General features: G+C 39.5%; 1 protein-coding gene and 2 non-coding genes across 4 annotated transcripts; all 3 read left to right on the forward strand.

The window, feature by feature from the left end:
- The first annotated feature begins 9685 nt into the window (after positions 1-9685).
- On the forward strand, positions 9686-12232 carry LOC127395914 (cytochrome c oxidase subunit 7C, mitochondrial). Of its 2 annotated transcripts, none has more exons than XM_051643401.1 (3): positions 9686-9849; positions 10934-11062; positions 12150-12232. In XM_051643401.1, exons 1-2 carry the CDS (start codon positions 9775-9777, stop codon positions 11048-11050), a joined length of 192 nt encoding a protein of 63 aa, XP_051499361.1. In that variant the 5' UTR covers positions 9686-9774; the 3' UTR covers positions 11051-11062; positions 12150-12232. The 2 variants fall into 2 exon arrangements, with proteins under 2 accessions (XP_051499361.1, XP_051499360.1); XM_051643400.1 differs by having other exon boundaries at positions 9689-9849; positions 10934-11079.
- Positions 10458-10520, forward strand: LOC127396108 (small nucleolar RNA Z39). Its single transcript, XR_007891908.1, has one exon. It is a non-coding gene; the product is annotated as a small nucleolar RNA Z39 (small nucleolar RNA).
- On the forward strand, positions 11456-11516 carry LOC127396107 (small nucleolar RNA Z39). The gene has a single exon (XR_007891907.1). It is a non-coding gene; the product is annotated as a small nucleolar RNA Z39 (small nucleolar RNA).
- Positions 12233-22024: the final 9792 nt, after the last annotated feature.

The following is a 22024-nucleotide window of genomic DNA, read 5'->3' on the forward strand; positions in this document are numbered from 1 at the left end:
CGAGATCCAGTGACTAGAAACAAGAACAGCTCATTATCTTTGGATACATTTAAGCTTCTCAGTTAAATTAAGGTTATAAAATGGTTTTAGGCAAACAGGAGTCTGGCCAGAAAGTATATTTCTCAGAAAAATTGTCATGGGAGTATTACTTTTCGAATTTATTTATTAACAATTTATCTGAAAAACCGAATCATTAGAATGCATTGCTATGGGCAGTTTTTACTCGAAGGAATAACACGTAGCAGGAATGACACAGAAAGGCACTCACCATCAGCAGAACACTCTCTGCACCTCTCTTTTCTGTAGCTGACCTGTGGCCAAGACCAGAACAATCTCTGCACCACGTAAGTCTGAGACTTGACAAGACTCACTCCAAAGATCACACAAACTGTCATAAGTGTACATTACTATCATCACATGTATCACCAACACAACTATGCCTCTGCACAACATCCAGGACATTGCATTACTGTTTCAATTATTTACTTAAAGAAGAGAATGACAGATGTGAAAAAATATTTATGCTCTCAACAAATATATTAGTCTTACTAGGACCCAAAAGAATAAACACCACACAAAGCACAGTAAATAAAAACTGAAAGTGTTTATTATATTGTCATTTCTAATTCCAGGAGATTTAATAGTTATTTCCTTGTAACATTCACATGCCCTTTGGAGGCTGTGATGACAGAATAATGTATTACCATTTTCCTTTTATTTAGACATCAAACCAAATGCATCAGTGGCAAACATGGTCTCACTTCGTAAGGCCTTGGGAAGCACTTTAGCATACATTTGAATACTTCGCAGTACCATGTATTTGCACACCAAAGTGCCCAACTAAATAAATCCAAGCTTGAAGGGTAGCACAGAACAAAAGCTAACACTGTTGATCTCATGGGTATGCACTATCCAATCCCCTATAATTTCTTTCACTAGACTCTTTCTCATCTTTTTCCAAATATACTTCCTTGATGTATTTCCTCCCAGCCCTAGCCCTCTGCTTTCTCCGCAAAATCACTGTCCTAGATCAAGCACTCAGAAGAGGAAACTGAGTTTAAGACACCCCTGGAAAACACCAAAAGATTAAATTCTCTAGGGGGTATGGCAAGACAGGGCTAGAAAGTCTTTGGATTTGCAGAAAATGAGTAAACACCAGAACATCTTTTGACTCTGGCCATATGACATTCAAGAAGCTTCTGCAGGAAAGAAATCCCAGAAATGCAGAGTGGAGGCAAGAACTTGTATGGAGATGTTGCATAAACCCTCAGTCTCAAGAGACAAGACTCTTCTACACTCTCATTCTACATATGCAATTCTCACACTTCCAACATAATCTAGGATAAAGTGCTATTGGCAATAACAATGTTTTATATGAAACTATTTTTTCTTTTCTTTTTTTTTTTTTATGTAAGACACTACACATCTTTGTGAAAACAACTGTGGGAAAATTGAGCTTTTCATAGAAACTTTGTATCTCTGCCCCATATTCCTACAGACATATTTGGCCTTGAATTCTCACCCAGGGAATTACAACTTGAAGCATGTTTCCACTCTTGCATCGTATTTATCTGAAAAGTTTAACAGCAGTATTCAGACTTTGCAATAGCTACTCAGCCAGGTACTTGGCATACCAAAGCAAAATCTAGCAAAACATCTACTGCAAAAACTCATGCCTCAGCTGTTTAAGCTATGCTCCCCATTCTGACGACCCCTAAGACAACAAGTTTAGCTAGTCCTTACTGTGACAGGTGCTATCAGACTGGCAGGAAAGAGGTGAGTATAAAGCATCATCAATCTGCTCAGTTATGTGTATTTATAAATAAGAATACAATATAATCAATCTTAAATTCTGATCAAGACAGGGCATAAATAATCTTTTACCCAGCCTGAGTAACTATAGCAAAATGAAGTTTTTCTGTCTCGCATTTCCAGTACTTCAGTCTGGTTACTTCCACAGAAAAGAATCACTTGCTCTATAGTAATGTGACACCCTTGAGCAGGATTAAATATGCCGGATTCTTGTAAAGTTAGCCATTTTTACACTTGAACAGTCAAAGAAAAAATTGGCAGTATCATACAACTCCAGCCAGGAGTTAAGTTTCCAACTGTGAAACGAAATTCTGTGAAGCAATTGAGTATGTGCAGGAAGAAAAAAATCCACTGCTATCCCCACGTCTAGCTGGCAATGATTCCCTTACATAAGAAGTGTTGAATTACCATTTACAAAATGAACTACTTTAAAGGAGAAACTTGGGCCTCTGGGACGTGCTGCTGAAGCTATGAAATTCTTCAGAGAAGCTTTACACCCATCTCTTCAAGACACAAAATAAGACAAAGATGAGATATGAAAAAAAGAAATAGATATATAAACCTTTTGAGCAATACAAAATGTTCATGGTATTTGATGAATACATCAAGCCCTTGATAAAGTCTGGAGCAACAGAGGAATAAAAATGACAGTAAAGCCACCCAATACGAATTTCAGAGTGTATTTTTTCAGACATTTAAGAGGATTTTTTTTAATTTCAGGAAAAAAATATTAGGCTGATAAAAAAGATTTTTAAAAATGTTAAAGTTCTGAAATAAGGATTTTGGAGTTCCAGGTTCTACATAGACTTCATGCAAAACACTGGATGCATCCTTAGTGCCTGATACTTCCAATATTAGTATTTCTATGCAGTCATGAAAACTGAAGCTTAAGTTTCTGTTTATACCCAGAAACATACTTTATCTGTGTGCTGGTTAGTTAGCTTGAATGGAAGGACTAGCTTCTGACTTTGGTAAGGTTAGGTGGAAAAAGACTTACTGGCTAGAACCATAACAAAGCTCCTACTCACAGGCAGGCCAGATTCATCAAAGGAAACTGAAACACACTTCCTGTCCTCACTGTCTTCTCTTGCTGGACTTGCACTCTGTGTCACTGTCAAGCTGCACCATTTCTCACCACATTTAGCACTCTGTGACTAAACCCAAGTCTCAGGAGTGCAAACAGTCTTTCCAATTCTGAAGAACATTCATGAACCCTCTGTCAGACACCTTGAGAGGAGCCAAGTGTAGCATACAGAGAGCCAAGTTCAAGTGTTCTGAGATAAAAGGGGCAAATAAACATTTTCATAACACAACTCGGCTATTTCAAGCCTACAGCTCCCTACTACCAGAACCTTGCCACATAAAGTGTACCGGTGGTGAGACACTGGAACAGGCTGCCCAGAGATGTTGTGGCAGCTACATCCCTACAGATGTTCAAGGGCAGGCTGGATGGGGCTCTGGGCAGCCTGTTCTACTGGAAGATGTCCCTGCCCATGCAGGGGAGTTGGAACTCAATGATCTTTAAGGTCTCTTCCAACTCAAAAAATTCTGTGATTCTGTGTAAACCTAACACAGCATGCAATTCTTCCATTGTGCTTTAGATAGAACATAGCAAACATTGTCTTCTAGCAAAAAGATACCTTGTTTTACAGGGAGGAGGACATGTACAGTATGTTCCAGAGTAGAAATCTGAACAGTATCAAGACCAAGCTTACCTTCCAGGAGAATGTTTGAATACGTCACAGAAACAGAATCACTGCCAAAAGGTTTAGCAAATTACTAATTTGAGCTTCCCATTAGGAAAAAAAATCATCTAGCTCTTGGGATGCATTTGCAGTTAGCAGCTTTGCACAATCTTTGTTGTGGAAACACAGGAACTTACAGTCAAGCAATAGCTCAAAACATTTTGAAATGTTAGTGCAGCATCTTCTGCTTATCACACTATGAAAACTGTATCACTGAAATACATCCTGCTACACATCTTATTCATTTGACTGCTAAGTCTGACTGCAGACTTTCATGCACAATGATCTTGTAGGTGCTCGTAATAAAGATAATGTGAATCATCTTCACTGTCACTTTATTTCAAGTTCATGTTTAAAGTTAATGAGTCAGTACTGCCTGAATTATGTAGCAAATTCATAAGCAGGTCCACAACTAAGCCTATGTTCCCTTCAGCATACCTGACTGCTGACCAAACACAAACAGTTCTTAAAAAATATGTGCTTCAGCAGATGTTAGCTCTTTGTTGATTTCATAAAAAAACTTGATAATGTTGATATAGAATGAACATAAACTAGATGTTACCAGCATATGTCACATTCAACATTTTGAACAGTTAATATTTCCTGATAATGATCACTGGTGGATGACATAATCAATTTAACCAGAATATTATAAAAACATTATTGAAAACCTTAGAGGACAGAAGAGTGAACAGGTCAATGAAGGGACTGAAAGGCTCATTAGTAAATAAAATAGCTTGACTGAATTGGGATGTTATTAATGAATCAAAGAAGATTTGAAATGTGCAGAATTTAAGGTGATACATTTACAGGAGGGAGAAGCATTATACCTAGAAAACAAAAAAGGTATTTCATATTAAATGGTTCATTACTGCCTCTCTTTAACATATACATGTGCATACAAATATGTATATTTTGTATATTGCTATAAATGTAAATATTTAAATATAAGGCCACCGTCAAGTAACAAAGCCTTGTCCTCTTCAGGCCCCTCAGTTCAGAAGGTAATCATAAGTACACAGACCAACCAGTATCATCACTACCACAAAGTCAAAGCACGTTTCAATAACTTATCAGGACTGCTTTACTTGCCCATAGGTAGTGCAGGCCAGCTCACATCTCCTTGAGACTGACATTAGGTTAATTAACCACCTTCCTCAAAATAATGTTTCAGATCAAAAAAACATCTGCTAGTAGAAGTAGACTCTGATGGAAGCTCTAGCTTTGAGCTCTGAGAAACAAGACATTAAATTATTTTTGCATCTTCAAAATTAAAATGAAATAATTTCACCTCCTGTCAACACAGGAACATCTGCTTAAGGTATCTCAGAATGGGTTTTAGAAATGCCAGCTACTGTTCTTTCAGTCAAGTTAATTCACAAGTAATTCCACTGGCAAGCACCCTTGTTGCAAGAGACAAGTGAACTTACAATCTGACAACATATAAGTAAGAAAAATGAGAGCAATACTTGCTTAATAGCCCAACAATCTACTGCTATTAGAGAAAGTTAATAATAAAGAGAGCAATTGCTTATGACTAACTACAGCTCCTGGAAATGTCAGTCCAGAGAGTGTACTGGGAAAGTACTTAAAACAATAGTAAATAGAGGTGTAATTGCATTGGTCCAGTAAGTTACAGAGAAATGCAGTTTGACCTTTAATAGTTCAAGATAATTTGGTTTTTCATTAAAAGTATGAAAAAAAGTTTCCTCCTTCCACATTAATTTCCTCTTAACTGCTCTATTTCTTATGAAACTCAGTTTTCTTGCAGAAGCAAGAGTTTAATGAAAAAAAAAATGCTGTCAGGGTAAAATTTTATTGTCAGACACTCATTTCAGCTTGTGAAATGTGGTTTTATACATACAAATTAGGCTTCACATCCATAAGGATCATTTATACGAAGGAGCAATTTTAAATACTCCTTGTAAGCTTAAAATGAATTTATCTAGGTATATTTCTGAAATTGTAATTTGGTCACTATGCACATCCAGCTATAGCTATGCCTAGCCTCCTTTCATAACTAACATTCAATCTGTAAATACATGTTCAGCTTTTACCCGTTTTTTAATAAATTTTTGACACTGAAGTACTTAGAAGTGACTATCCTTCTTAAAAAGCAAGAACACCACAAAGTTCTTGTAGCAATTTTGTAGTCGTGATGATGTAATATGATGAATTACAGATACACTGCATTGCTTCTCCCTACAATCCTCATAGTAAACCAAACTATAAGACAGGAGATAACAGGCCAATTGGGATGCACAGGCCCTCTTTCAGGTTTCAGACTGAAAAATCATAGTCTTTCAATTCAGATTGAGAACAAGAAATCTAACTGCATATGTTAACTGCTAATATGTTAATGTGCAAACATGCTACCTGTAAAATGTTGATAAACTTAATTACATTGTTTCAAAGAACAGATAAGTGGAGTAATGGTTGACAAAAAGACAAAAAAGAAATCTCACAGTAGAGTTTTGGACATAAAGATACTACAATACAAAAAGAAATCTCCAATTATGTTATCTTCTTGTTGGTAACTTCATGATAAATTGAAATCTGCTTATAAAATTTCAAAACATTGTAACAATCTGTCTTGAATATCAAGGATGATCCTGGGAACTAGAATTCATAAATCCACTTGACATTAGAAATCTGGCAACTGGGAACGAATTTAATTTATTTCATAATAATTTTCTCACAGCCTACACAAATAATATATATGTATTCCGCAGTAAAGCTGTAATTGGACCATTTTATTTATTTTTTTTTCAAAGTAAACTGGCATTGGTGCCAAGAAAAGCATTAAGGCTATGCCTCCATTTCCACCTTTTTTATTGTTAGAACTGCTCCACAACTGTCTGTGGGCCAGCCTAAGTTTTTGCACAGCTACATAGTAAATTTGATCTGTGAAATGATCCACTTAATAAAAAGGTGGGAGAGGGAAAAAGTGTCCTTCGAACTATGCCTTACAGAAATTATTTTCAGTCTGTATTTACCCTTGAAAATAACTCCTTCAACTTCATAACTTTAGAAATCCTTGCACATTTGGGAGCTTGGCTGGTTTTAACTATATGAATAAAAAAATCGTAAAACATACTACTTCTCCTAAAAATCTTCTCTCACAAGCATCCTTCTACTATCTGCGTCTTATCAGTGGCTATAACTGTTTCCTCAAGACAATTCATCTTACTACTCTGTTTCATTTTCCAGCAACTTATATGGGCTCTTTGGAAGCAAATACAGTATCTTCCTGAAGTAAGAATTATTTTAAATTAACATTCCCTGTATCTTTTCATTTCTATATTTTCAGCCTTTCAGTGTGCTAAATACAGGTGCTTCACATGCTAACACTACCTTTTTCACCTGATGATGTGATTTTTAATACAATTTCTCTTTATTTTGCATTTGTAACGTGTTTACATTTCAGTAAAACAGTCACTTGGCTTTAAAAAAAGAGATATGTCATATATAAGGCAAGCTAAATTATTAAGAAAGACATACTTCTACAATTATGAAAACAGACTAAGACACTGACAAATTACCCTGTATCTCTTAGAGATACTCCTGTCAACTCATAGTTTTACTATAAAAATTAACTAATATCCATTATAAAATGCTTCTATTCAGCCTTCCCCTTAATTAATTAGCATTTCACAACAGCTCATGTAAGCCCTGAAATATGTGTGAAAGTTAGACAGCAAAACACCAAGGTGGAGCATTACTATCTCCCATAATAATCTGCCCTGCTACCTGATTATCCTCATTATAATTACTGTACACCATCTTTCTAATAACGTCTAAAATACCCTCTTTACTTTCTTTGCCAAAATACCAACTAATGGCAATTGAGTCTGTCTAAACTCTTCCTGCATGTTCTTGTCAAATACCTGGACTGGCATATTTAATTCCCTAGTTTACACTTTGGAGGAGAAGAGATATGAGCATTCATACAAACTTCTTCACCAGCTGTAAAACAGGTATTTCCTTCTCCTTAAGATCTACCACTCTATCTTATTATCTATATTCCTAAATATTCCTATTCTGTCTACATAGAATGTATCTGCAAACCATCAGTTCAAGGAGTATACTACTGTTGCTAATGAAAGCCTCTGTTATCACTGAAGGAATCAATCTAGAAGTCTTCTGGATTATCTCAAGGTCAAGATACTCAACCCACTGCTTTTGTCCCTTCCAACACTAATCTGAGTGAAAATATGCAACACAGCCCTTAAAAAGAAGCAATGACACAACAGACTTACCAGAATGGAGTAAATCAACAAAACACTCTAGTATCAGGATTCAATATATGTAGGAAAGACAGTAAACTCTGATGCTGGTGGGGTAATATTCTCTACTACACAATGCTTAGTAACTGTCTTTGTAATTAGCAGCTATATTGAGTAACACAAACTCTATATGGGTGGCAGGTGCAAACCCAGTAGCAGCAATGCAGTACTGTGAAACCTCTGCCTCCATCAGGAAAGCAATACCAGCTGTGATGTGCTGAAAAAATTTACAACTGCATTAGGACAAGAACTTCAATTCCAATGAGTAACTAAAATTATCCCTAAGTAGACTGAGCAAAAATTACCTTGCAAAGTTTAGCAGCGAAGAATTTTTTTAAACATATTGCTGATTGCTTTGTCAATCAACTGGGTAGAACACACACGTTAAAAAAAAAAACCACAAAAAAACAAACAAACAAAAAACACACACACAAAAACAAACAAACAAACAAAAAACATTTACTTGGCCCTGAATAACAACAGAAAATTATCTGACAGAAAATCTCATCACTGAAGTGCCACTGTGCAACATGGATCTTTAGAACTACACTCAGCATTTCTTCAGCAAGAACAAACACAATAAAATCCACTAAAAGAGCTACATTAAATTGAGAAGACTTGTTAACAAGATGAAAAAGCAGACCACCATACAGAAAGCAGAGCACCACCAGGCTATAAATTCCAATTACAAAAGGTTAGAGAAAGGGGGAAGAGGCCCGATTGCTTAAACAGCAACAGAGGTTAAAAGAAACAGAAAAGCATTCTCCAATTACATTTTAGGAAAGATTATAAGAATGCTAAAACAAGCTAAGGGTATTGATCTTGCTTCCATAATGAGCAGAACAAAGCTCTTGAAGTTCTGATCAAGACATCAGCACACATGTGGATGTGGGTTATCTCACTCAAAATTCCAACTGGCTTGTCCCTGTACAGTCAACAAAGCACTACAGGAAAAAAAAAATATTTGGGGCCAAAAAAGTTGCTGGAATTCCTGGTTTTACAAGGCATTCTATTAAAATGACTGAGCTAACTCATACTCTGAGTCCAGAATTCAGAAGTTACATTATTCCATGAAACTCAAGAGAATTACCCAGAAAACTGACTTCTGAGGCAATTCACACTTAATGTATGCTAGAACAGTTAGCTACCATAATTTTAGAAGTAACTTAATGGGGTTTCTTAATACACCTTTTCCAACCATGAAGGACAGTGTGGTTTTGGGTTTTGTGTTTTTTTTCCATATTGCCAGGTTCCTTTGAAGTGCAAACTTGTAAGAAAACTATGCTAGACTATACCCACCCAAGTTGGAATTACCACATTAAACCCTCACCATTTGTCTTGCCTATACTCGCTGTAGCGTTTTCAAAAACTACACCCATGGGCTAAAGGGACGCCCAGTGACGACTTATTTATAGCGCTGTAGAGACGAACCAGAGATGTCGCCTCAGGCCTCGCCCGCTTTGCCGCCCTAAAAAGAAGTGAAGACAAGACAATCTCAGCTTTACAAGCTGGCCTGTACTACGGGCAAGAACACCCTGAGGTAGCACAGGGGTGGCTCTTTGCTTTCTCCTCCAGCTGCCGCAATTCCTCCCGCCTCCCTCCCTCACGCCCGGCTCCCGCCGCCGCCCCGCGTTGCCATTTCCCGCCGGCACCTCAGGCGAGCGCTCCGCCCCGCGGCACCGCCGACAAAATGGCGCCGGAGGAGGGGGAAGGGGGCGGAGACCGGCGCCGCGCTCCCGCCTCTGAGGCGCCGCGGACAGCCAATCACAGCCCTCATCTCGCGGCCACGTGACCTCCCCGCCCGGCGCGGAACTACAACTCCCATCACGCCCCGGGGCGGCCCGAGGGTTTGTTCCCGCCTCTCCTTCCCCTCAGATTCCGGCGCTGCTGCGGGAAGGTCGCGGAGGGGAGAGGGACGCCCGCTCGTGAGCATGCTGGCTGCCGGTGTCCGCAGGTTTACCACCTCCGCTCTCCGCAGGAGCCACTATGAGGAAGGCCCTGGAAAGGTAATCCCGCCAGGAGGGCCCGGGCCGCCGCCCTGCGCGCCTGAAGGTCGCAGGAAGGGGCCTGCGGCCGGGCTCGGGGGGCAGGGATGCGCGGAGGGGGCCTGGGTCCCGCCGGGGGGTGGAGGGAGGGGATGCGAGGGTAGCGGCTCTGTGGGGGAGAGCGGGAGAGGGAGAAGCGTGTCCGCGAAGGGCAGGGTTTGGCGGCGCTCGCCCGGCCCCGGGGCGGCTTGCGGCAGGCCTGGCGCGGGGCGAGGCCTGCTGCAGCGGCTGGGGGAGGGAGCGGGGGCAAGTCGGGAGGCTGGTGGGAGAGCGGCGGTGAGGGTGGTTGGGAAAGCTGCGGTGTGGGCCTGCCCTGGCTCGCGTTAGGTGCAGGAACGAAAAGCAGGCCCGTCCTGCCCCGGGCATGGTCAAGGTGAGTTGCTCACTCGGGTTGGAAGGCCCCAGCGAAGTGGGTGCCGGTGTGAGGAGCAACGACTGCTCTGTTGCCAGTTTTGTAGCTGGTGTTGGGTGGGCTTGGAGTTCTCCTGGCGACAGTCTTGAGGCTACAGCACAGTGAATTGTGGTGCCAGTGGTATTAGGGTCCTTTCCTGCAACAGTTTCCTTCACTGGTACAGATGATGAGCGTCGCAGTATGAAGTGCAGCAATGATACTGTAAACGCTTTCTGATGTACCTTGTGCTTAACATGCTCTCTTTAAGTCCTGCATCTGAAAACTAATTTTACATGCCAAATGAACATGAGGGACATCTTAATAATTAAATACTGGAACATGTTGCCTAAGGAAACTGGAGTTTTGTATCATCAGAGACAATTGAACTTGAATGGATGAATCTTTAGCAAACTGTGCCTGCTTTGAATTGAGGGGAGAGGGGAAGAGTCAACCAAATGACCTCCAGAGGTCACATTGTAGCCATTGTTCTAAATACTGTGTTTCTTTGAGAGGAAGGGCAATTCTTTTGAGAAAATATTTATTTTGTTAGTGTAACTCCACCTGTTAGTGCTCTGAGCTTGTAATAATTTTCAGTCAGTGAGGAATTAATTACTGTATTGCTGTCAAGACTAAAATTATTTTTTTGTCTTTTAGAATCTTCCATTTTCTGTGGACAACAAATGGCGATTACTTGTACTAATGTGTGGGTTCTTTGGAAGTGGATTTGTGGCCCCTTTTGTTATAGTCAGACACCAGCTTCTTAAGAAATGAAGAGGACACACTGTAATTGCACTAATTTGGTAACTGATTTTGTTAGATTTCATGGCATACTGGAATCTGTGGTCTAAACTGAGCTTTGAAGTGTCTAACCTCATCTAAAACCATTATTAAAATTTTCAGCCTTTCACAGTCCAGCTGCTCAGAGTTGTCATATGCAGTTGCATGTGAGCTCAAATAATCAGAACGTTAAAGTTTGCTTCACAAGGCTGCCAGACGCACTGACTTGTGGACTTTGACTCTCCAAAGGCCACACCTCTTACCACAGCTTCTGTGTACTCTACAGCTGGACAGGAGAGTGCTGCTGATTTGATGTAGGTAACAACTATAACCAAGACTATGTCTGCCTTCTTTGAGGCAACATAAAGCTGCACTTCATGTGATCTGTAGGAGTAACTGGCATGCGTGATGTGAACAAACAGTATGAGAAACTGTGATACTGTAAACGCTTTCTGATGTGCCAGTTAAAATTCAGTGGAAAACAACTTCTGTTCAACCATGTCACAGCAATCATACCATCTACATGTAACATTCCTAACCATTTACAGAATAAAGTCCACCAAAAATAAGGGAATTAACAGTAATAATGATTTTAATCTGTGTTTTCTTGGTGACACTTCCAAACTAAGCCTCAGATACAGCTCAGACTGTGCAAGCATTTCATTTGCAGTTCATAGGCCACATCAATGACATTAGTCTGATTCCACTTTTGAAATACTAGCTATTTTCAGTTCTATAATCCAATTAATGATAAGTGAGGACCTGGGATGTCGCAAGTAGTTTTTGGAAATAACAGTCCTCACTGGAATCTCGTAATTGGAATAAATTTAAGTCATCTGTGTAATTTCTTTCCCAATCTGATGCGTTTGGCTCCCTAAACTAAGGAGAAAGAAAAAGAAAAAACAAAAAAAATCAGACTTCTATTGAATGTGAGTATTTAGAGCTCTTATTTCTTTTAAGTCAAGGCCTCAGCTGCAGAAGCATGTGATGCATGAAGCAGAGCCTGTAGAATTTCTAGTTAAGTATAGCTTTTCTAGATTTAAAATTAACATGCAGTTCTTAAATTTGTTAATTCTTTTTTTTTTTCTTGCAGAGTTGAAATCTCCATAGCATCTTCCAATGGAAAAAAGAGAGCTGCAAATGCTGCATGTGTCTAAATAAAATCTTTAACCTGAAGGTCCTGGGCTGTGTATTTTGAGTTTTGACAGCAGGTGTATACTAAGAACTCGTTGAAATTGCACTGTATTGACATGAAATTTAGCACTAAATGTCTTATGCTTGGAAAAATTAAATATCAAAACTGAAATTGATCTTAATATTTTTAGCTGGATAGATGTTTAAATGGTCCTTTCAAATGCTCTTTAGGCCACTGGCCTAATAATGACCTGGGATAGTTTATAACCAGTGAGCCTCACAGTGGGTACACTGTCACCCTAGTTCATGCTGCCCTGCTGTTACCTTCAGTGTTACGGGTTGATCAGTTGAAAACGTTTTCAGTTAGTTTTGCTTCCACACTCAGCTTTTCCAAAGAGCTGTTCTAGAGTCATAGAATCATAGAATGCTTGAGCTTGGAAGGGACCTCAAAGACCATCAGGTTCCAACCTCCCTGCTATGAGCAGGGACACCTCCCACCAGACCAGGCTGCACAAGCTTCATCCAACCTGGCCTTAAATACCTCCAGGCATGGGGCTTCCACAGCCTCCCTGGGCAACCTGTGCCAGTGCCTTATTACCCTCATGTTGAAGAATTTATTCTTAATGTCTAACCTAAATCTCCCCTATTTTCGGTTTTAAACCATTACCCCCTGTGCTATCACTGCCCTCTCTGGTGAAAAGCCCCTCCCCAGCTTTCCTGGAGCCCCTTCAGGTATTGGAAGGTGCTATAAGGTCTCCCTGGAGCCTTCTCCAAGCTGAGCAGCTCCAAGTCCCACAGCCTGTCTTCATAGCAGAGCTGCTCCAGCCCTCAGATCATCTTGGTGGCCCTTCTTTGGACCCTCTTCAACAGGTCTGTATCTTTCTTGTGCTGAGGGCTCCAGATCTGGACACAGTATTCCAGGTGGGGTCTCACCAGAGCAGAGGAGCAGAATCACCTCCTTGGCCTTGCTGGCCACGCTTCTTTTGATGCAGCCCAGGACATGGTTGGTTTCCGGGCTGCAAGCACACGGTACTGGCTCACGTTATGTTCCTCATCCACCATCACCTCCGAGTCTTCCTCAGGGCTGCTCTCCAGCCATTCTCCCCCCAGCCTGTTTCTGTGCCTGGGGTTGTGCTGACCCAGGTGCAGGACCCTGCATTTGGCCTTGTTGAACTTCATGAGGTTGACACTGGCCCACCTCTCCAGCCTGTCAAGGTCCCTCTGGATGGTGTCCCTTCCCTCTAGGGTGTCAACAACACCGCACAGCTTGGTATCATCAGCAAACTTGCTGAGGAGACACTGAATCCCACTATTCACGTCTCCAACAAGGATGTTGAACAGCACTGGTCCCAGTACTGACCCCTGAGGAACACCACTCATCACTTGCCTCCACTTGGACACTGAACCACTGACCACGACTCTGGGTGTGCCCATCCAGCCAATTACTGATCCACCGAGTGGTCCATTTTTCAAATCCATGTCTTGTCAGTTTGGAGAGCAGGATGTCATGTGGGATAGTATCAAATGCCTTGCACAAATGTTCTTAGTCTGCTGCATTACTGTTGCTCGGAGCAGGAGCATATGCATTGCCCTGCAGATTTCATTAGACTTCAGGCTCACATGATTAGGTAGCCTGGAAAATGGATACAACAGTAATAACCATCTCTGACCAGAAAAAATATTGGCAATATTCTGTAGCTTCTCAAAACTATGATAGTGCAGCAAGTCTTTCAGCTGTTTGGAAAGACTTGATAGCTTTTAGTTTCTAGCTGTAGTGTTCGCACAGGGTCATGCCTAACATGGGGTCCTGTTTAAAGATAACAGGATCTGTAAAGGATCTGTCAGGTTACTTCTACCAGCATGGATATGGACGCTCACGTGTTTAAATTAGTGACCTTGTTGACAGCATAAGGAGGAAGAAATTTTCACATCCACTTCTGTTGTGACCACATCATTGACTAAAGGCACTGGCATAGCCCAGTAATGGTTACTTCACCCTTAACAATAATGCTGTGAAGTGGCAATTATTCAGAGTTGCTTTCTTTCAGTGAGGTTACTTCTTTCTCCTGAAAGAAGCCCTTCTACCATAGCACTGTATTTCACATGTCTTTCAACATCTTAGTCCACTAACTGAAGGGCTGGCTGATGAAGTTCAGGTTCTGTCGGTACAGTTCAAATCTGTATCAATACTAGTTTGTCATCAAATACAGTCAGCAGAAGTGTGTATAGGAGCAATAAAATATTGTTGGAGGTTGTCCAAAGAAGAGCCACCAAGGTGGCGAAGGGGTCTAGAGGGTGTGACTTCTGAGGAGCAGCTGAGGTCACTTGGATTGTTCAACTTGGAGAAGAAGAGGCTGAGGGGTGACCTCATTGCAGTCTGTGCCTTCCTCAGGAGGGGAAGAGATGGAGCAGTTACTGATCTCTTCACTTTTGTGACCAATGACAGGGCTCAGAGAAATGGCATGAAGCTGAATCAGGGGAGGTTTAGGATGGGTATCTGGAAAGGGTTTTCACCCAGAGGGTGGTTGAGCACTGGAGCAAGCTGAGTTCAAACAGGATTTGGATGATGCTTTCAGGCACATGGTGTGATTCTTGGGGTGCCCTACACAGGGACAGGAGTTGGACTCCACGATCCTGATGAGTCCCTTCCAACTCAGCACGGTCTATGATTCTATGCCATATTATTTTAGGGGTGCCTTTAAAATGCTGATGACTTGTGCTTGAAGAGCCTGAGCTTGGAGCAAAGGAGAATGCTACTGTCTGTCGCCACAACCTTTTCAGTAGACCTAAAAGGAAGCTTAATGAAAAAGGATCAAAAGAACAATAAAGGCTGCAGAAAAGTGATAAGCAAGATTCAGAGGAAAGATCCCAAACTATAATGGGTTCAGATAGTAAGAAACTGAGGTATAATTGTTTGGTATAATTTGGTTTTCTTTACTGTTAATATGTATATTTTCTGTCTGCAGATTACTGCTTCTCAACAAAGACTGTGTGTCTCTCTGTGTCTCAGGGCAAACAAACTGTGCACTGTAGGTGATACAAGAACAGTGCACCAAGGTGACAATTTCTTGGTCTAGGTGTTGGGATTTTCAGGACGAACTGCACAAGGCACATCCAGACAGAAGTCTGTCACAGAATCGCATTTCTCTTGGGGATCACAAATGTAACTTCCACTTCATATTTATTTGTACCCAGATTCCTGGGTTTGCTTTTAAATTAAGTAGCTTGGTTTGGTTCATTAATTTCCCCCTTTACTCCCAAGTCCTTGGTGTACTTGAAAATAGTAAGCATCGTCTCTGAAGGTTTATTATCTGGTGGGTTAGGCAAACAAATTCATTTAGTCTGCTTAAAATAAGGTCTCCTTTCTGAATATCATCCCCTTCTCTGCACTTTTTCTATTAAAATATATTTTAGAGCATGAGTGGTTAAACTTGAAACAGTTATTTTTAGATTATATGCTAGAGACTTTCTTCTCTCATGACTGTAATCATCTTTTTTCACAGAGTTGTTTCATTAATGGATTGCAGTCCTTTAGGAGCAGAGAGGTCTTGGGGACTGCTATAGAGAAGTTTTCAAATTTTGACCCTGTTTCCAACCCTGCCACCAACTTATAAAAATTACTGATGTCAAACACAATACCCATAACCTTTAATCTTCTGCTGGTTTACTTGATTTCTGTTACTGTATCTGTAAGGTGTACTCTGGGAGATGATCTATGTTTTGGTGGTTGTCTTCCAGCTTTTACCTGCTGTCTGCTCTCATTCTTTGTGTGTCAGTAAGAGTCAAACAAAAATTAAACCACATCAGCCCTGCTTTGGTCAAGTGGCTGACTGCATGTATTGTGTTAATCCTAAATTATTATTTGATAGACCCATGTTCGAGGTGTCCCATTATTAATTAATCTTCCCTTTAAAAGGGAAATTTATTACAATTCTGTTCTCGAAATTTCTTCAGTACAGGTTAAGTACACTTGCTGATTTTGGTCTCTGCAGCTCTCCAGTTGTTATATTGTATTTTTAATATAACACCTGCACGCTGTGAGTTTCAAAATGAGTACCCATACTCTCCATTCATTGCAAAATGTGTTATTCTTATGTGCTGCCAAATCTGTAATTATTCCCTCTAGAATTGGACTGTTTCTCTATATGACTTTCTTGGGCAGTTTTCTGTAATTTTCAAGCCCCGTCAATTACCAACTCCATAAGTTCTCTGTCTGACTTACTGGTTCCCTCAGGTTTTCAAAACTTTCACTTCTCTAATGGAAACACATTAACAGATCTGTTTTGGTCTATTTTTCTATAAGTGCAAAATGGGACTGTCTGTGTTCTAGCCAAAGGCATTTTTTTGCTATTGGATTACCTATAATATCACTGTTCAATGAAACAAAGTCTAAAATGTTTCATTTAGTTGCTTGGATGGAAAATACTGGTTGTCATTGAGAGACCTGTGCCTTCTATCGTGATGTTTAACACTTCACAGATGCACAACTCCAGATTTTATTTGTTTCTGCTTCTGTACTGCTATGAGAAGGACACTTCTTATAGCCAAGCTTGATTTTAGGAGTGTGTGTCAGAGCCCAGAGCACTTCCCTCTTCAACCATTTTGATTTAGGTAAGCCAGAGAAATTCAGGTAGATTTTTTTAATACACCTGTTACTAACCCCTGTTCATAGCATCTCTCAACTCTTTTCTGCCATGGCTAGCTTCTCAGACTCAATGAGCTCTGGAAAATCCTGTGCTGGTCTTAAGGAACAATGCTGTGCATTAAGTAACTTCAAAAAAGTTCCATTTGAAATACTAATGTGGGATTTCAAGGTGCTAAGCCACTGAATCTTTTATTTACTTCACATAAGTGGGACTATCCCAGCTGTACAGCCTGGGGAGTCCTACCCTGTCATCCTCCCACACAAGTTAGGGAATAGGTTAGTTGATTTTGTGACCCTATTAAATACTAAGTGTTTGTGGATCTCAAAGGAACCAGAATCTCATTGAAGAATAAATTATTTAAACTTTCCCACCACAGAGGTTAACATGGAGATACCCAGCCCTGAATGATTCCATATGTAACAATGAACTAAGATAATCAGTAGCTTTAGTTCAGATTCATTAAAAAGTAGGAGCTGTAGAATTAAGTTGTTCAAAACATAAAGATGTGTTCCATCAGACTCAGCTATATATTAATCTGTGTACCCAATGAAATAGTTTGTTTTAAAATAGTCTTTTGGGTTCCCTTTAGGGCACCTTGCCTCAGAAGAACATAAATCAACTGGAAAAAGCCATGAGGTAGAAAAATAAAGCACTTTTAGGCTTGACATTCTAGGCAAAAAGCAATATCTAAGTGGTGCTCCTCTGTCATTAAAATTGTGTGAAGGAAATGGTGGTGGTTAAAGGACATCTGGGAAATAACGTATCTTTGTGAACGATAATATTTTTTGCTTGCTAGATGCCAATTTTAGGGAAAATCTTTTATGGTTCCTGATTTTATTTTTTTTTTATTTTTTTTTCAGTTTTCTCATTATCATTTTCCCCTTCACAATTTCTACTTTGGCTTAAACTCAAAATAATATCATTTTGTTTCCAGAGGGGTTCACACTTTAGCATTTTAATTATGTTAGATATCAGTAGTCTTGAAGTAGTTTTTCAATTAAATCTAAGCAGATGTAACTTAGATGTCCTTAGGTTTCAAAATTTGGAATGTTTCCAGCTTGAGGATCTTTCTGTCTTACTTTGGAGTATTACTTTGTCTCATTTCATAAACACAGCTGATGGTTCACAAAATCCCTACAAAGTGCTCTGAAGCTATCAAATTAAGTATTTTGACGGAGTGGAGTGTATCAGGGGTTAGACATTTTTAGAAATAACAAATGGTGGAAGTTTGACACAAATAGGATGGCAAAGCAATGCTTCACATTTCATCTACATGTTTATGCTATGTATTTCAGGTGTATAGAGGTAGCTAACTATTAATCAACCTGATAGATCAAATTCAGTGTTGACAACTGCAAGGTAATAGTAATTTAAACTCTCATGGGGGTGATTTATCCTGGAAGAACTGTGATTAGTCTAGCAGAAAATGCCATTGCAGATTGCTGAATGAAAACATCTGTTCCATGTATAGTGGCAATCAAAAGGGCAAGGAGAATGTAAACCTGTTCTGCAGAAAGGGATGGAAACTATCATTGCAGATATCATCCTGCCACTGTACACATACCAGGGGAATGCCATTCCTTGAATACCACCTGGAATTTTCTTACTCTACCTAGATACTGAAGGACACACAAAAAAAAGACATAGCAGGTTCAGTGAACTATTAGAACTCCACAGTTTAGAAAAGAATGAGAGGAAAAAATCTTCCTCTCAAAATCATTTACATCTGAAAAATATTAGTGTTCCCAATGACAAGAATTCACGGTTCACACCTCCAAGCTGTGAGTTCTGCAATGGATTAAGGTGCTGAAGAGGGTTTGTTTCCTAAGCAGCTTGCTTGTTTCTAAAGGAAAAACTGGAGCATCAACTTTGACCTGCTCCTTAACTAATCAATATGCTACCATACAGGCATGAAACTTAGTATTGAATGGTAGAGGAGAATGAAAGACTTGTGTTTGGTTACATTAAATGGGAAAATATTTTTATTTGATGAAACCTACATGTATAATTTTCCAAATATATATATTTTTTCTGGAACTTCTCTTCAGCTATTAATTTTACAATGTACCCTTTTCAAATTTAGATTTAGGAAAGCAATAGGCATTTATTTATTTGTTTGTTTTGTTTTATTTTTCCCTAAAGAACAAAATTTTCAGTTTTGTTCAGTTGTACCTTGAAGCATCTGGTACTAAGCCCCATTAGAGACAAGCTACTGGATTTGATGAACCACATTTCTGAACCATTGTGGGCAACCTTTAGATACTATGTTGAATATTAGTAAAAAAGACACCTAGGATAAGTTTTGTCTTGCTTTAAATAAATTTATTGATGACCATTTGAACTTATTTGTTGCCCTATACAATAATTAGAGTATGAGTTACTTACAAAAATTACTTTTTTTTTTTTTTCTACTAAATAAATAGTAAAGTGAAATTCAAAATCTGTTGTAATGTAAGTTGTTAGCTACTCTTTTTCTTTTTGTGTTTTTTTTTTCCTGGCCTAAGATTTTTGTTTCTGTTTGAGGTTAACACAGGAACATGAAACAATGTAGAGGTTTATAAACAAATTGAGCTTGAGGAAGAAAATATGAAAGCAGAGATGCGGTTGTCATGACAACATAATTAGTAGCTGTTGTTGAACATAAGCAGTGGATGAGAGCCTGGACAGTATTTCACAGACTAGCACATGAAAATTGTTTTTATTCTGTAAAGATAAAGGTCATGTATACATACACTGCATGTCATTGCTTTGGCTGATTTCCTGTATCTCAGTGTAGTGGTAACAGTAGTTATTCTTTAAAAAATTATATTGAATTATTAAGGGAGAAAGGAAAGGGGGAAGGGAAGCAAAGGGGGAAGGGAAGGGAAGGGAAGGGAAGGGAAGGGAAGGGAAGGGAAGGGAAGGGAAGGGAAGGGAAGGGAAGGGAAGGGAAGGGAAGGGAAGGGAAGGGAAGGGAAGGGAAGGGAAGGGAAGGGAAGGGAAGGGAAGGGAAGGGAAGGGAAGGGAAGGGAAGGGAAGGGAAGGGAAGGGAAGGGAAGGGAAGGGAAGGGAAGGGAAAGGAAGGGAAGGGAAGGGAAGGGAAGGGAGAAAAGAATACAATCTGATTCTCCAGTGCTATAAAAATGTACCTATCACTCACTTTAGTAGGGTACGTTAAAAAGCCAGGAGTAGTAGAGTGGGGCAAAATACATTAAATATCTGGATTATTTAACTGGAAATTGGAATTAAATATTGGAGAACCACAATAACAGATTTATTTATTATTATGGGTAATGTAATAGTATCTTCAGTTATAACAAAAATGCACAGGAATAAAAATGGGTAGAAAGCTGTAAGATTAGGCTATATGGTACTGGAAACACAGTCTTTGGAATAGTATTTACTGGTTTATGGCAGATCCAAATGAAAACACAACACCCCCAAGACCTTTTGTACAGATAGTAATGCATACAATTAATCATTGTTCCAATTAAATAAAACATAAACGTAGACTTTCCTCTTCTCTGTTGTATCCATAGGTTTTATCAGAGGCAGCTTTACTAATGGCCTGTTCCTGCAAACACGAACATTCTAACCAACTCCCTAACTAGCTTTTGTTTTCTCTAATTACACCAAGAAGATAAATGTTAGTTGCTCTCTAGGATGGTATGCTCAATAAGTTTGACTTGCATTTAAATGAGTTTAAAATAATAGTATTTGCCGGAATTAATGTGATCCATTTTCTCTTTCAGTATTCCATGAATAATATTAAGTTATTTTTGGTGGTTGTACCACATTTTCCATTAGCTATGTAGAGTATGCAGCTCTTTGAAAAATCTCGGTGTATAAACAGTGTTGCTGAGAATCTAACTAAGCCAAGGCCAGCAACAAAATGTGGAAAGGTACCTTGCTGGTGAAAAATACAGTGCATGTAAAAATTATGACCAGTGGTGGAAAGAGAGAGCTGAGAGCAAGGAGTGTGGTCTCAGGTTTTGCTTCCTTTTTCTAAAACTTTGATTGCACCAGTACAGTTCAGAATTTCTTGTGCATTCTTTAGGCTAAGGGTAGCAGAAAAATGTGCTCCATAATTGAGGACTTAATGCAGTTTTGTAAAGGCAAGAAGAAAGATCTCATCCTTGAGGAAGTGAAAACCCAGCAGCTACTAGCCTGCTACACCAGTAGGAAAGGTATTTGACTAAATGAGGCTTTGCAGTTAATGAAAGGTATTACCTGTTGCCTGAAACAGCAGCAGGATGGGATGTTGAGGAAGAATAATTTAAAAATAATAATAATAAAAAATAAAGTAAACATATATATCTATATATAGGTCATTAATATGAATGAGAAATTCTTTTCACATGTGTTCATGAGCCATCCAGGTAATTGGAAGTGAAAGCTAAAGAAGATATACCTCCCTGAAGAAGATCCGTGCCTTCAAGACCTTGCCTTATGGAGTGTTTTTATGTCAGCCTGAAGCACTGCTGCTTCAGATACAGAGACAGCTAATTGGAAACTTTTCTGGAAACATGCACATCGTTGTGCTCCAAAACCACACAGGCTGTGCATCAGCTTCCTCATCCCACTGCTGTCACTTTTCTTTCCTGTTTGGTTTTCCAGACATGCTGCTGTCCTGTGAATCCAATATTGCAGAAAATTGTTTTCAGTCAAACAGCAGCAGCTAAGCTGTTAACTTGCTGTTATCTCAACTCACTGTCAGGAGCTGTAAATGCCTCTTTATAGCCCAGTTGGGAGTATTTTAGTGTTACCCTTACGAAGTTGGGTATGAGGAGGCTGGTTGTTGTTTTTTTTTAAGAGGTCAGAGGAAAGACTGGCAACCCCTAAATGTAAGTAAGGTCTTTCTTTTTGTATTCTGAAGTGGCAACATACAGGGGGTGATATTCTGTCAAAGGATTCAGAAACTGTATCATTTAACTTGCTGAGCAACATTTAAGCACCTCTGCCTCTGTACATAATGGAAGAGTATGTGTACCTGACAGCCTATCTACAGGAGAATTAACCAGCTGAAAGTGTGACTTTCAAATTACCTAAACTTTTTTTGATGATCCGTTTGACACTGTTTTCAAGTTAAAGTAACTATATATCAGTTCAATTTAAATTTACCTCTGAAATAAATTTATGTTTAAAAAAACTGCCAGCCACTCTAAATATGTCAGTGAAAACTTAACTAATAGCAGTTTAGAAAGTTAAT

The sequence above is a fragment of the Apus apus genome, chromosome Z (genome assembly GCF_020740795.1).
Source record: "Apus apus isolate bApuApu2 chromosome Z, bApuApu2.pri.cur, whole genome shotgun sequence".
NCBI classification, from domain to species: Eukaryota; Metazoa; Chordata; class Aves; order Apodiformes; family Apodidae; genus Apus; species Apus apus.

Bases quoted from the DNA above. Each gene is read 5' to 3' on its own strand.
- LOC127395914 (XM_051643401.1), top strand. From the start codon at position 9,775: ATGCTGGCTGCCGGTGTCCGCAGGTTTACCACCTCCGCTCTCCGCAGG. The intron at 9,850-10,933 runs GTAATCCCGCCA...TTTGTCTTTTAG, and splicing joins ATGAGGAAGGCCCTGGAAAG to AATCTTCCATTTTCTGTGGA.